The sequence below is a fragment of the Pseudonaja textilis genome, chromosome 1, assembly GCF_049901715.1.
Source record: "Pseudonaja textilis isolate UNSWEBS1 chromosome 1, rPseTex1.2, whole genome shotgun sequence".
Lineage (NCBI taxonomy): Eukaryota > Metazoa > Chordata > Lepidosauria > Squamata > Elapidae > Pseudonaja > Pseudonaja textilis.
The window spans coordinates 111,157,706-111,170,828 of NC_141990.1; the positions used below are offsets into that span (position 1 = coordinate 111,157,706).

Sequence of the window (13,123 nt, forward strand, 5' to 3'; positions counted from 1 at the left end):
TATTGAATGTACACTAGGACTCTCCTGGTGTATGGTCCCAGTAGTGATTCTGGATGGGGTTGCATAACTTGCATTACTCTAAAGAAATAATAGATACTTCAGATGAGCAAATTGCAGCCTTATCCAGGGCATGAAAACTTGGTTATGATGGCTCATGCCTTCTTCACCATTAACTGAGACTGCTGCAATACATTCTAAAGACTTTAAAGACTTGTGGGAAGCTTTAACTGGCAGAAAATGCAATGGCCTGGTTGCTCACTGGCAATATTTGGTAGGATAACATTATGTCTTGCAGGTCCTGCACTGGCTCTCTGTTAACTTCTCAGTGCAATTTAAATTAATGGCATTAATTTATACAGCTTTTAGGACTTGGCCTCAAATAACCTGTAAAATCACATCTCTCCACTGGAGTTATGACCTAGTCAATATTATTGTGACAGGAGAAGCAGTTGCTTGTTCTCCACTTTGGGGTCAAAACCCACAATAATTATTTTTCTGTAATAGGCTTGGCCCTCTAGAATGATTTCTCGTTAGAGGTCCATTTAGTTCAGACATGAAGCAGAAGACAGAACTCCGTTGAAGGCCACTTGGGAGAGGATGCCACTTAATGACTGCTAGTGGATTTAGGTATATTTTTTGGTACTGCTATGTATTTTGTGTTTTATTTTCACTTTAGATCACAGAGGTGTCTGTTCAGATTGCAGTAGGATAGAAATTTTAAATATTTTTTTCTTAGAGCATTCTACTACTCATTAACAGAAGAATGAATTCCAGGGTCAACCCATTGGCATATAAATTTAATAAATAAATAAAATTGATAGATGAAACACCATATACATTTTGGCAGAAAAACACAATCCTTTAAAATGAAGAATATTCTTTGGGAAATTATGGTGCTCTTTGCTCTAAATTACTAAAGATGACCATGATGAAAAAATGTAATTTTTGTGTTTGTTAAGGGGATGAAACATTGTTCATCTAAATCCTTCCTGAGGCTGGAGTTTAGTTAAAAAATAAAGAAAGCTACAAAACATACTTCATTATTACTCTTCAAGCATTACTTATGCTTTTCAGTGTATAAAACATCCTGAAATATTAAATAAGTCAATATTTTCAAACTTAGCTTAACTTTTCTAAATACTAAAAGTAAAATGGTACCCTAGAAGAATGGGAAATTTCAATGTTAACTGTGTTCTAATGTAAGTTTAGGTTTATTTAAAAAATCTGGTTATTACCAACAAATGGTAATACAAACATATGGAACAAGACATTTCATAACCACACAAAAAGATGACATGAAATGCGGAAAGGATGATAAAAATCATGTCTGCAACATGTATTAATAGAACATTAAATTATTAATGGAAAAAGATACCCAGAAATTGATGTTTTGAAGACTTTAAAACTAATGTTGCTATATAACAATTGATATGCTACATGACCTTTAACTTTTTTAAAAATAACATCAAGTGGATTAGTTATCTGGTGATAAAAGCCTTTATTTTACTGCTAAATGTGATGCATGCTGACCACAACAGAGTCCAACAGACTCAACCTACCATGCACAATACATCTCTCCTTGCTGTAGCTGCCGAGATAAGAATGCTGCACACAGAATCAGAGCACTCTTTTCATCTCCTTCTGATTCTAGATTACAGATCATTTCTAAAGCATCTTTACAGTCTATATCTGTAATCTGTAGAACAAGACAAATCATGATCAATAAACCTTTATTTTCAAATGAACAACAATTTGATACTAACATTTCAAAATGCTGGAAACTTTCAAAAATAAATGGGTTGGATTTTAACATCTAAAATTAAATGCTAATTGAATTATCTTCCCATTACACATTTATTAATTATCCTTTTCTTCCACATTAATATTTTTCATTTCTAATAACCTTAGAATGTTTGAGGCAAGTCTTTCAAGGTGCACATGAAACCTTGGTGTTTCAGATAATGTGCCTATATCAGAGTTATTTTTCAAAAATAAAACGAATTCTTATATATTAAATCTATTATTCAAACTGTGATTCTATGCATATTGTGAAAGAAAGAGATAAAGAGAATCTGCCTTGGGGTCACATGACACCAAGGTTTTATGTACACCTTGAAAGACTTGCCTCAAACATTCTAAGGTTATTAGAAATAAGAGGCTTGACTCTTAGTGACCACAGAGTATTTCCTGGTTTTCTTAGCTAGGTATTTTACAACTGGTTTGCTATTGCCTGGTTCCTGGGGTTGAGAAAGGGTGACTGGCCCTAGGTCACTAGGTTACCAGCTGGCTTTGCACCTAAGGCGTACTATAACTCATAGTCTCCTACTTTCTAGACTTCCCACCTAGTGCAATAGCTACCTCAATTACTTCATATCTCAAGTACTGCTGCAGAAATCCATACCCAGAATTATCATTTATTATTTCAATACTTTAAAAAGTAGAAATAGTCTTTGACTTATGACTGTTTGCTTAACAATGATTCAAAGCCTTGGCTAAGTGACTTATGACTTGTACTCACACTTACAACTTTACGCACATCCCGATGGTTATTTGCAATTTGACCTCTTGGCATTTGGCTCACATTTAAGGCTGGTTACAGTATCCTGTGGTTAAATGATCACAATTTGCAATATATTTTGCCAGTTTCCACAAAAAACCGCCCCATGGGGAAAACTAGATTTAATAATCACGATTTGCTTAATGACTGATGACTGTAGTAAAAATTATTGTAAAACTGGGTCCAACTCAATTTGTAACTCCAATGATTTATGACAGAAATTCCAGTCACAACTGTAGTAAAAGCCCATTTGGAAAAGCTGGATATACTTAACTGATTTGTTTCAGTGGTTCCCTTAATGACCACCATAGATATTGTTGCACAACTGGGTACAACTTATGATTCATGACAGAAATTCTGATCCCAACTGTGGTAACAAGTTGAGGACTATCAGTAACAAAACATTGTTGTTATCAATTGCAAAAGAAATGCAAAAATCGGAAGACTTAATTCCTGCAAACCACAATTTTGTCTTTTTGCTCGTTTAGCAACCACAATTGGGGCTGGCAACTTGGTCATCAAGCAAAAACAGTCACTAAATGAAACTGACTATACTTCTGACCTAACTTCAGTTTATTTCCTAATTTTCAGATAATGGTTTCCAATACTTTCCCTCGAGAGAAAGGAATTTTGTTTTGAGAAATAGACATAAAATGTACTCACCTCTTGCATTAGTTTTTCATTTGGTGATCCAGAACAAAGACAGACTAGATAGGTTTGCTTAAAATTGCCTTTGCTGCTGATTTCTGGATGGTCTGAGCATAGATTTGCTAAGGCAGTTGCTTGAGATAATTGCTTTGTTTTCATCAAATGCTTAATGCGCATATCCAGAAGCACTGGGCCTTCCAAGGCTAAAAATTTATTCACTGAAAGACAGACGATTGCAGGCAATATTATTTCCCCATATAATTAGCATATAAAATCTGCATAACCCTGTTAATATGCAAGACAAATGTAAATATTATTAGAAAAACTGTAATGATAGAAAGACCAATAAACCAAATGCCTGGACAAGATACAGTCAATTTAATTCTAACAAGGGCAAGAATCTCAGTTCTTCAATGTCATGACCATCTTAATTGTACAGTTATATAAAATTATAGACTGAAAGCAGACCTAGGCCAGTATTTGACTCTCATGAATGATTTCTATGTCTCAGAATTGACATAGTCAATTGGGTGATTTTGTTCATCCTATACAAAACAGGTGAACACAAACAGAAAATGTGTTTGGCTTCAATCTTTAAAGAAATACAATATGTTCTATAAGTTCACTGAACTCTAAATTGATCATGACTTGGCAGAAACAAAACCCGGGACATTTTGTTGTTCTGAGGTTTGACCAAAAACATTTCTTTTTGCAAGGATGCAGAAATGATTTCACAGAGCAAGTAGACCCCAATCTTCCTGATAATTTCCTTTCCCTCCCTTCTTTGCATTAACTGCCAGCGTCCCAGTGTAGCATATTTTATCAAATACTTCAATTTACCCAATCTCTTTACTTTCCCTCCCTGTAGCTGTCATTGTCACCAAGATAATATTCAATCCTGAATCCACATCCCCTCACCACAAACCAACCACATTTCAAACCATATCCAAACAAATATGCTATGAACACTAACCAACTGCAAAAAATTACTTTTAAATTGTTTTCAGTATGTAGTCAACCCTCGCTGAGGAGACACTAAAATCACTGAGTTTAGGAAAAACCCGAGGTACCATGATAGCGTGCAGAAGAAATTAGAGAGTGAATGGGCCATTTAAGACTGTTTTTCTTTAAGCTGTTGATATCATAAATCAGTAATTAATTTATGTGTAAAGTGGTAGAAACTGGGTCTTCCGAGGAAGAATAAATGAGAAACTGAAGAAACCAGATGGTTTATTCATAGTTGTGACTCATCTATAAATATAAAACTACTGTACACAATACAGGAACAAAACTATACCACCAAGAATAATTTTAATTAATAATAAACTCAATTGCACCACAGACTTTCCCCAGCCTGGCTAGATTAAGATGTCTTATAATATGAAAACTGATACAGGTAAACCCATTGCTTTAATTACTTTAGCAAGATGATGAAATTAGATAAATGGGATAGATACCAGTGTCATTCAACTAAATGGATACTGAACTTTCTCTTCTGTAATGAACTCCTTGCCTACACCCAAATGTGTTCCAAAACATGGAGAAAATGGGGGTGAAGGGAGTTGCTGCTAGAGAATATTAACAAACTTTAGATTTATCCAACTAGTTGTCCTTATCCAACTTGATATTACAGATGGAACATAATCCATTATTATTTATTAGAGGAAGAAAATCATATAATTAATAAATCTAATGATAACTAAATTAATAAAACATGATTTGCAAGATTCTTCCAAGAAGAAAAATACATATATTTTAATAATTCAGATTAATATGGGTGACCTTATGATTTATTTAAGTAAAAAAGATAAACTTTTTTAAACATAAGAAATAATCACTGTATACTAATGTAAAACAAACATCAAAAATATTTAATAGAAGAAATTAAAATGTTTTATATGAACAATAGAAAGATTAAAATGTAGATGCAATTTGACTGTGAACACAAAAAGATAATAAAGGTTCAAAATCATCATGATTCAGGTCTATGGTTCAAAGTAATATAGGTCTAGTGCCAAAAAAGGTCACCTCTTAGGTTCTAGTTATGAAGACTAGCCATAAAAATGTTCCTTAATTAATTGTTAAAGTGTTATATTACATAACATTTTGTATACCAGGATAGAACACAATTAATTTAAGAAAAACATTCCAGCAAAAGGCAGCCATTACAAAAACGATCAGCAATACTCATCTTAGAACTTTACTGAAGCAGTGAGTTATATCCTTCTGTTATCAAAACAAAATGACTGGACAAACAAGCAGGATTTTAATATGTAGCAGATAATAAATATCATATAGAAGGTACTTGTTATTTATTTCAAAAAACCTTTCCTTTGATGTCACAATCAATTATATGTAGAAAATGGCTTCCAATCATCATCTTAAAATTGAGACAAATTGTCCGCAAAAATTTGGTGCCAGGCTTTTCGGGCCTTCAGTATAAGAATTACCACAAAAGCAAACAAGAAATCAAGTACATATCAAAATGAATGTTATAAGACTCCAGTTGGTGTCCTGATTACAATCTTGTGCATTCTGCACTAGCTAAAGCTTCCCAGTTTTCTTTAAAGGCTGCCATGTGTATGATAGCTCTGGAGAAATATAACTCTATTTTGGCTTATAAACTTCTGAAAAGTGAAACTATATTTGACGATGATAGATGAATCAGATCCATTAAGAAACATAAATAAGTACTCAATATTTTTGATTAAAATGTTTTTGTTCAGCACCCTATAGAATACACTATAAGAAAAAAATGTTTTACAAAGGAAGAGTTTTTGTATGTAAGATTTAGTCCACAAAAATAGTTTATCAACAGTTTGTTATAAAATGGGAAACAGTAATTGCACTTAGACTTCTATACCGCTTCAGTGCTTTACAGCACTCTCTTAGCGATTTACAGAGTCAGCCTATTGCTCCCAACAATCTGGGTCATTTTACCCACCTTGGAAGGATAGAAGGCTGAGTCAACCTTGAGCCGCTCAGAATTGAACTGGCATTGAGCAGTGAGTTAGCCCTGCAGTACTGCATTCTAACCACTGTACCACCACGGCTCTATATACACATATACAAAAATATATATAAAAGAACTGGATAAATTGAATAAATAAATGGAAATTATAAGCCAGAAATAGTTCTTCTAATCATCATATTCTATTCTGATGCACATGGCTCAAAAATACTTGAACCAAAAATAAATATTCACTTTATATGTTTAAACTTACAACTTGAAATATTTTAAATTAGTTTACTAAAAAAAATAACACTAAGTTATGTTTTCATATCAGAAAGCTGAATGCATTCAAAGAACTTTCTGAAATTCATGTAACTATATTTCAAATTAAAATCATCCAATCATTTTAGATTTCTTATTAGAAATAAACATGTCTTTCAAATCTGAAAATATTAATTAGAAATGTTTGGTTTAGTATGTTTCTTAAAGTGTGCTGGACCACAGTTTCAAAATTATTTGCCAGCCTAAATCCCATCAAACAATTGTGAGAAGTGGTAGTAACAATGAATGCATCTATTTTAATTCTTAATATATAGATATGAATAAATAAAATCCATACAAACAAAATCTCCTTTGGGGTTTTCCATAAATTTTAAAAGTGGGAAGTGCTAAGAAAAAGTATAAAAGTTTAATGTCTAAATACATATTCAAATGCTAAATTTGCTTAATATTTATTCATAGTCTCTCTGTCTTCAAATAATCTGGTAATATATTAAATTTGCTATTTTTTAGCCTTGTTCTTCCACCCACAGGAACTAATAATCCTTTAAACCACAATGTTTATCATTTCAGGTTGTTTCTCTTGTGTTAACACTGTTATAATTGAAATACGATACAAAAGGACCTTGAGAGTTTAAAATGTATTATTTCCAACTCAAAAACAGGAACTGTAAGTCACGTCAATGTTAAAAAATATGTAGAAGTGTTAATGTCAAGGTTTAAATTATTGTTTATTTCCCGTATATCTGACAATATTTAATCTGGAATTTTAACTTGTACCCAAGGAATACCTACATTTTTATTTATCTATTTATTTCTACCCCATCTTCATTATTTTTACAAATAACTCAGTGTGGCGAACATATCCAACACACTTTCTTCCTCCTATTTTCCTATCAACAACACTGACATGTGAGTTGGGCCGAGAGTGTAACGACCGGCTCAAGGTCATCCAGCTGTCTTTCATGGCTAATGTAGGACTAGAACTCTCTGTCACCTGCTTTATTGCCTGGTGCCTAAACCACTAGAACAATCTTTAAATGGCTGTAATTTTTATTACAATTGTATTACAAAAGGAATTCCTTCAAAATACTGCAATATGGACAAACCATAATTATTTGCTCTATTAGTTTGTAAACAGTGCTATGGACAAGCATAATTAAAGGCATTAGGGCTATGCAAAGCATGTAAGGGGATGTTGTCTCACCTAATGATCATGGCATTTAGTTAACAATGGCAATGGAACTGCAGAGATTTACTTTATGACTGCATCACTTAGTGACAGAATTCCAGTCTCAACTGCCATCTTAAATCACCTACCTATAGATGGACCACCTATAACTCAACAGTAGAAGCAAGTAGCTGTCTTCAAGTTCCTACAGGGCTTATTTAATTTTTGTAAGATCTACTACTATTTGGAAGGATTAGCTGTAATTTTAAAAGATTAATGTTTAAAAAAGGATAGCTTGTATAATAGTTCTACCAGATTCTTTAAAAAATAAAACCTAACTTGCAGAAATTAGTATTTGGCTAAGAAGCCCAGACATAAAGCCTATACTGAATTCACCATCTGAATTGAAAAATTTCTACTCCCACGCATTAGTATTTCTGTCTTCTCTTACACACTGTATAGTCCATCTTTTTGTGAAAGCAGAAAAAAAGAAATAATAAAATTCACAACAGAAAAAGACAGCACAATTAGGCAACAAGTTCCAAATTTACCAATTATGCTATCTTCTACCTTTAATCAAGAAGGTTCCAAAAATGAATTTTTCTTCATATTAGTGGAACTTCTATTTATTTATTTTTGCCTCTATAAATTCTCCAGAACTTGAGAAGTACAAAGGAATGGGTAGGGGTGAGGATGGGGGGAAATTACCAACTGATGCCATTCCACCAGTGAACCAACTCAATAAATCTAATCTTTCTACTATTCCAGTTTTAATCAGATTATTCTAAAATAATAATCATTTCACTAGGAATAAATGGAATATTAATATATTATTAAAATATTAATTTCACTAGTATACATTAGAAATAAACCTACAGTGCAAAGAAGCCCCAGTTTGCCAATGAAATAACTTAGCTTTTTAGGAATTAAATTTTAGCAGATTTTAGGCCATTCACCATTCAAATAAAAGTATTCAACATTACCTTCAGAAAATATCTATACTCCTTGTTTGCCTTCTTCAGTTTGGATAGCGGTGATCCAGCTTGCATCTACAGGTAATCCTTGTCCATTCATTCAGTGTTCATTTGAAGTTACAATGCCACCAAACAAAGGGACTCATGACTGGTCTCCAACGTTACAGCAATGCAGCACCCTGGGGCCGTATTATCAAATTTTTGATGCTTGGAAGCCTGCATGCTCTTAAGATTTTATGTGCTCTTCAATTTGACCCACCCACCTATCTTCCCCCATCTAGGTCCTTTTTATTTTTTATTTATTTTATTTATTAAATTTGTTTGCTGCCTATCTCACCACAAGTTGAGTTTTACTTCCTTTTTTCTGCAACCTGAGAGAAAGTTGAAGCAGAGGTCAGTATAGCAGGGCAGGAGAAATGTGAGATCCTGGTCTAACAATGATGCAGTCCTATTTTAACATATACAACCAGGACTACCAGAAGTGTTGTCACTAAGCAGGGTAGTCACATGACATTTTGCCTAATGACTGCTAGGCAACCTAGACTCTAAATTGGGGTTATTTATTGTTTATTGATTGATTGACTGATATGTTACCCATCTTACCTGGAGGTGACTTTAAGTGGCAAAAACAATAGTGGCATTTAAATTGGTTAAAATTGCCAAAAATGGAGAAGGGGGCAAGACTATTAAGTGTGGACCACCTGTAACCTCTCTCTGTTTAGCTGGTAAGGTATTTGTAAAATAATAATAAAAAAGAATGTTTTTCTTATTTCAGGAAGGACTGAAATATGTCTAATACCTCCGTGCTTGTTTTAATAACAAACGTAAATTTCACATCATGTATATTAAAAGCACTTCATAAAAATTACTACTAAAGTTTTATCCAACCAATCTATGGGGTGGGGAGGCATTTACCGACAGATTAGGAATTCCAAGGGAAGGGGAAGAATCTCTAATTATACGAACACTCAATCTTCATATGTGAACAACTATGCAGCCAAGATATATTGGACTTGTAGTACTGTAATAATAATAATGGAGGTGCTGGCTCCTTTCACATTATAATTCCAAAATAATTCATTATCAGTGTGGTTTTAGGAAAAAAAATATAAAAAACTGTTGTTTTTTGGTATACTAGACACGATTCTTTATATGCAATTGCAGCTTATCATCATATATGAAGATATCTGCAAGCTAACCCCCCAAAAATAACTAGTTTGAGATGATGAATGAAACATTTAAAGAGATATAGTATCTTCAAAATATTTGTGATATAAAAATATTAAAAGAGCAATATCCTTAAAAAAAATTTTTTGCCGAGAGAGCAGTAATTAATCCCCCACCACAAACTATCATCTCACCCTTATCCCAATCCAGTAGCTGTTGGGAAAGAATGTTGCGAAGAACTGGATTCTTCCATGCTCCATCCTCTTGGGCAAGAACAGATAAAATATGTAATTGATGGCTGCCGTTTTGCATTAATTTTGTATGTGCCATCTGGAAAAAGAAGAGCATTTGTTATATAACAAGTGACAGAAAATTATACTTGCTCCAGCATTTTTATCCTCAAAATCCCAACACTTTCCCTAATTGCCATGCTTAAAAACATAATGCAAACCTACAATTTTTCGCATGTTGACTTAAACCCAATGAAAACTTGTAAATAAAATTATGGAATTATCTAGTGATCTTGATATAAGAACATTGTAACATTTGTTTATTTAATTTGCTGCCTTTATTGTAATTATACAATATAAATATTGTCCTTGTCTAACATTCTATTCTCATCTTGAATACAGAAAATTCTAATTAGAATTACAAGTAAGGACAGTACGGAATTCTAAAATGTTAAGCAAAGGGCTAAATAATGACAGGTTATTAAACCAAGCCAGCGCTCCCTTATTTTACATTTAGATCATTTTAAGTAAACAATGACAGTCATAATGATTTTTAACAATGAAAACCAATAATCTTACAGGTTATTAGTACTATTGCAATGGCACACTTGAACTGATGTATACACTAGCTATAAAATAAGATACCCACTTGAATAAATGATTGAAACTCTTTCCATCGATTTTCAGGCAGTTCAAGAGGCAAGCATAGCAAAAGTTCAGCATAGCTTCTGAAAAAGCAAATGGAATAATGTAAAAGTCAGCATTAAGTGCCCAGAAAAGAGTTCTACTACTTTTTAAACTTAATAAATGTGTGCTTTAAAACAAATTAGAAAACAAAATTATATATAATTTACTTACAGAGCTAAGCGTTCAAGCACAAAGGCTACATTTTCACACTCGGAGGTAAGGTAAGGTCTTGCCTTTATATATCCATGGATTGCCTGCGTGTATACCTCCAACAAAGGCAATGGATCCTCAGATGTCTTCCACTTTTCTGCATATTCAAGAAGGGTCTGTTTATAAAATAGAAATTTAAGTCATCATGAAAGAGTAGGATATAATTTGGAGAAATGGCATTTAGCATATCAACTACTGTTTTCTGAGTATACTATCCACATTCTTAGAACTAATGCATCAACAGACAAGATTTTATTCCTTGAAATATTCAATTTCAAGGTATGTGGAAACAGAACATTTAGAATCTGACCCATAGAATCAAATATTGCTGTACCATATAGTACAGACTCTATAAAAAGCTGTATCTCTCAATGGTTAGTTACTGCAATAGCTCCAATCAGCTCAATCTAATCATGCTACTAGCTTTTGGACATTGATTAGGCTGTATATGATATCTAATTATTGATTTCTAATTATGCTCAATATTAAGATACTGAAGGAGTAGACGCAAGAAATAATTTCAGAACACATAAGATATTTTCAGCTCTATAAAGGGTCATGTTTTAACAGCAATGATAATGAAATTTTAAAATGGCAGTATAGTGGCCCTTGATTGAAATATGCAATAGAGTACAGATTATATTATACACTAATGGAATAAGGAAGAACCTTTCACCTATGACAAGAGCACAAAATGATGAATTTTTTTTAAAGGAACAATCTACTTTGATAACGTAGTCAATTATGTTTATTACACTTTCTTTAAGGGTTAGCACCTGCAGTTGAATAAGCTGTGCATTAGGGCAACACAAGGACAATCCAATCTGCTTCAAGACTGGATTCTTAAATTTGAAATGAGACAAATTTATGAATCTGGAGGGAACTCAAATTCTGGGGCATGAATATGAAAAAAACAAGAAACCCTGTCTCCTGTTGTCTTTAAAAAACTTTAAAAAAAATCAGAATAGGATGATATTAGCTTTAAAGCTAAGTTCTGTTGTTTTATAAAAGTTTTTTCGCAACACATCTTCACAATCTGATTCTTAAGGCCTGCTCCTCTTTTCCTTTTCATCAAAACAGGGCAGATGGATTACTGTTAAGAAGTGATGACTACCACATTTCAAACTATTGATACTTGATACTTTGAACTATGATATTAACAAAACATAATGTAGTGAAAGTTGAGGCAAAATGGATCCTATTATAAAGGGTATCTGCAACAAATTTCAGGCACATTGATAAATTTCTGTGCAAAAGGAAGAGAGGGTTAGCAACCCATTGCTGACTGTAACTAACCCGTTGAGAACTGAGGACAGGGAAAAGTGTAATAAAAATCAACTAATTATCTTTTCCTTAAAATATCATCTTTACAATAGACAGAAAGATAAAACAACCACAACACCTTTCTTTTCCCCCTGTATGGGAAAAGGTAAGCAGTAATGGAAGAAAATAACTAAAATAGGATTCATTCTCAGGTTCTCATTTCTATTCCAATCCTAGGATGCTGTGACTAGATAAAAAGTGTCAGTCACACACAAAGGTTCACACTGATTAAGATCTCATCAGACCATACACTATGTGCACAATTATTAGGCAAGTTGTGTTTTGGAAGATTAATTTTATTATTGAACAACTACAGTCCTCTCGATCAATCCAGAATGTTAATAAACCTCAAACCAGAATATTTAAGAAAGTAAAAGTGAGGTTTTGGCTTTCCTAGGAGAATATCTATGTGTGCACAATTTGGGGGCAACTATTATGCAGAATTATCCAACTAAATGAAAAATGAAAATTTGTCCATCTCACTCGTTTACTTGCATCTATTAAAGTGAAAATAATAAAGAATTAAAAATATACAAATAAACATTGCTGACATTTCAAAATCAGTGATCAATATAGCCACCCTTCTTTTCAATAAGAGCCATAAGCCTTCCATTCATGGAGTCTGTCAGTTTCCTGATCTGTTGACAACCAACTTTTTGTGCAGCAGCAATCACAGCTTCCCAGACATTGTTCAGAGAGGTGTACTGTTTTCCTTCACTGTAAATCTCCCATTTAAGAAGGGCTCACAAATTCTCAATACGGTTTAGGTCGGGTAAGGAAGGGGGCCCTGTCATTGTTCTGTCATCTTTAAGGTCTTTACTGGCTAGCCACACAGTGCAGTACTTTGATGCATGCGATGGAGTATTGTCCTGCATAAAAATCATGGTCTTCTTGAAAGATGCAGACTTTTTCCTGTACCACTGC

The 13,123-nt window shown here is 33.3% G+C and overlaps 1 protein-coding gene across 2 annotated transcripts in view; it reads right to left on the reverse strand.

The window, feature by feature from the left end:
• The window catches only part of ZNF292 (zinc finger protein 292), a 32,105-nt gene that overhangs the window by 12,217 nt on the left and 6,765 nt on the right, over positions 1 to 13,123 (reverse strand). For both annotated transcript variants that reach the window (XM_087914520.1, XM_026726757.2), the window contains exons 2-6: positions 10,838 to 10,992; positions 10,629 to 10,707; positions 9,944 to 10,079; positions 3,221 to 3,423; positions 1,560 to 1,696 (exon numbers count right to left, since the gene is read on the reverse strand). In XM_087914520.1, coding sequence (XP_087770646.1) covers positions 1,560 to 1,696; positions 3,221 to 3,423; positions 9,944 to 10,079 — 476 coding nt within the window. In that variant the 5' untranslated portion in view covers positions 10,629 to 10,707; positions 10,838 to 10,992. The remainder of the gene's footprint in view (positions 1 to 1,559; positions 1,697 to 3,220; positions 3,424 to 9,943; positions 10,080 to 10,628; positions 10,708 to 10,837; positions 10,993 to 13,123) is intronic.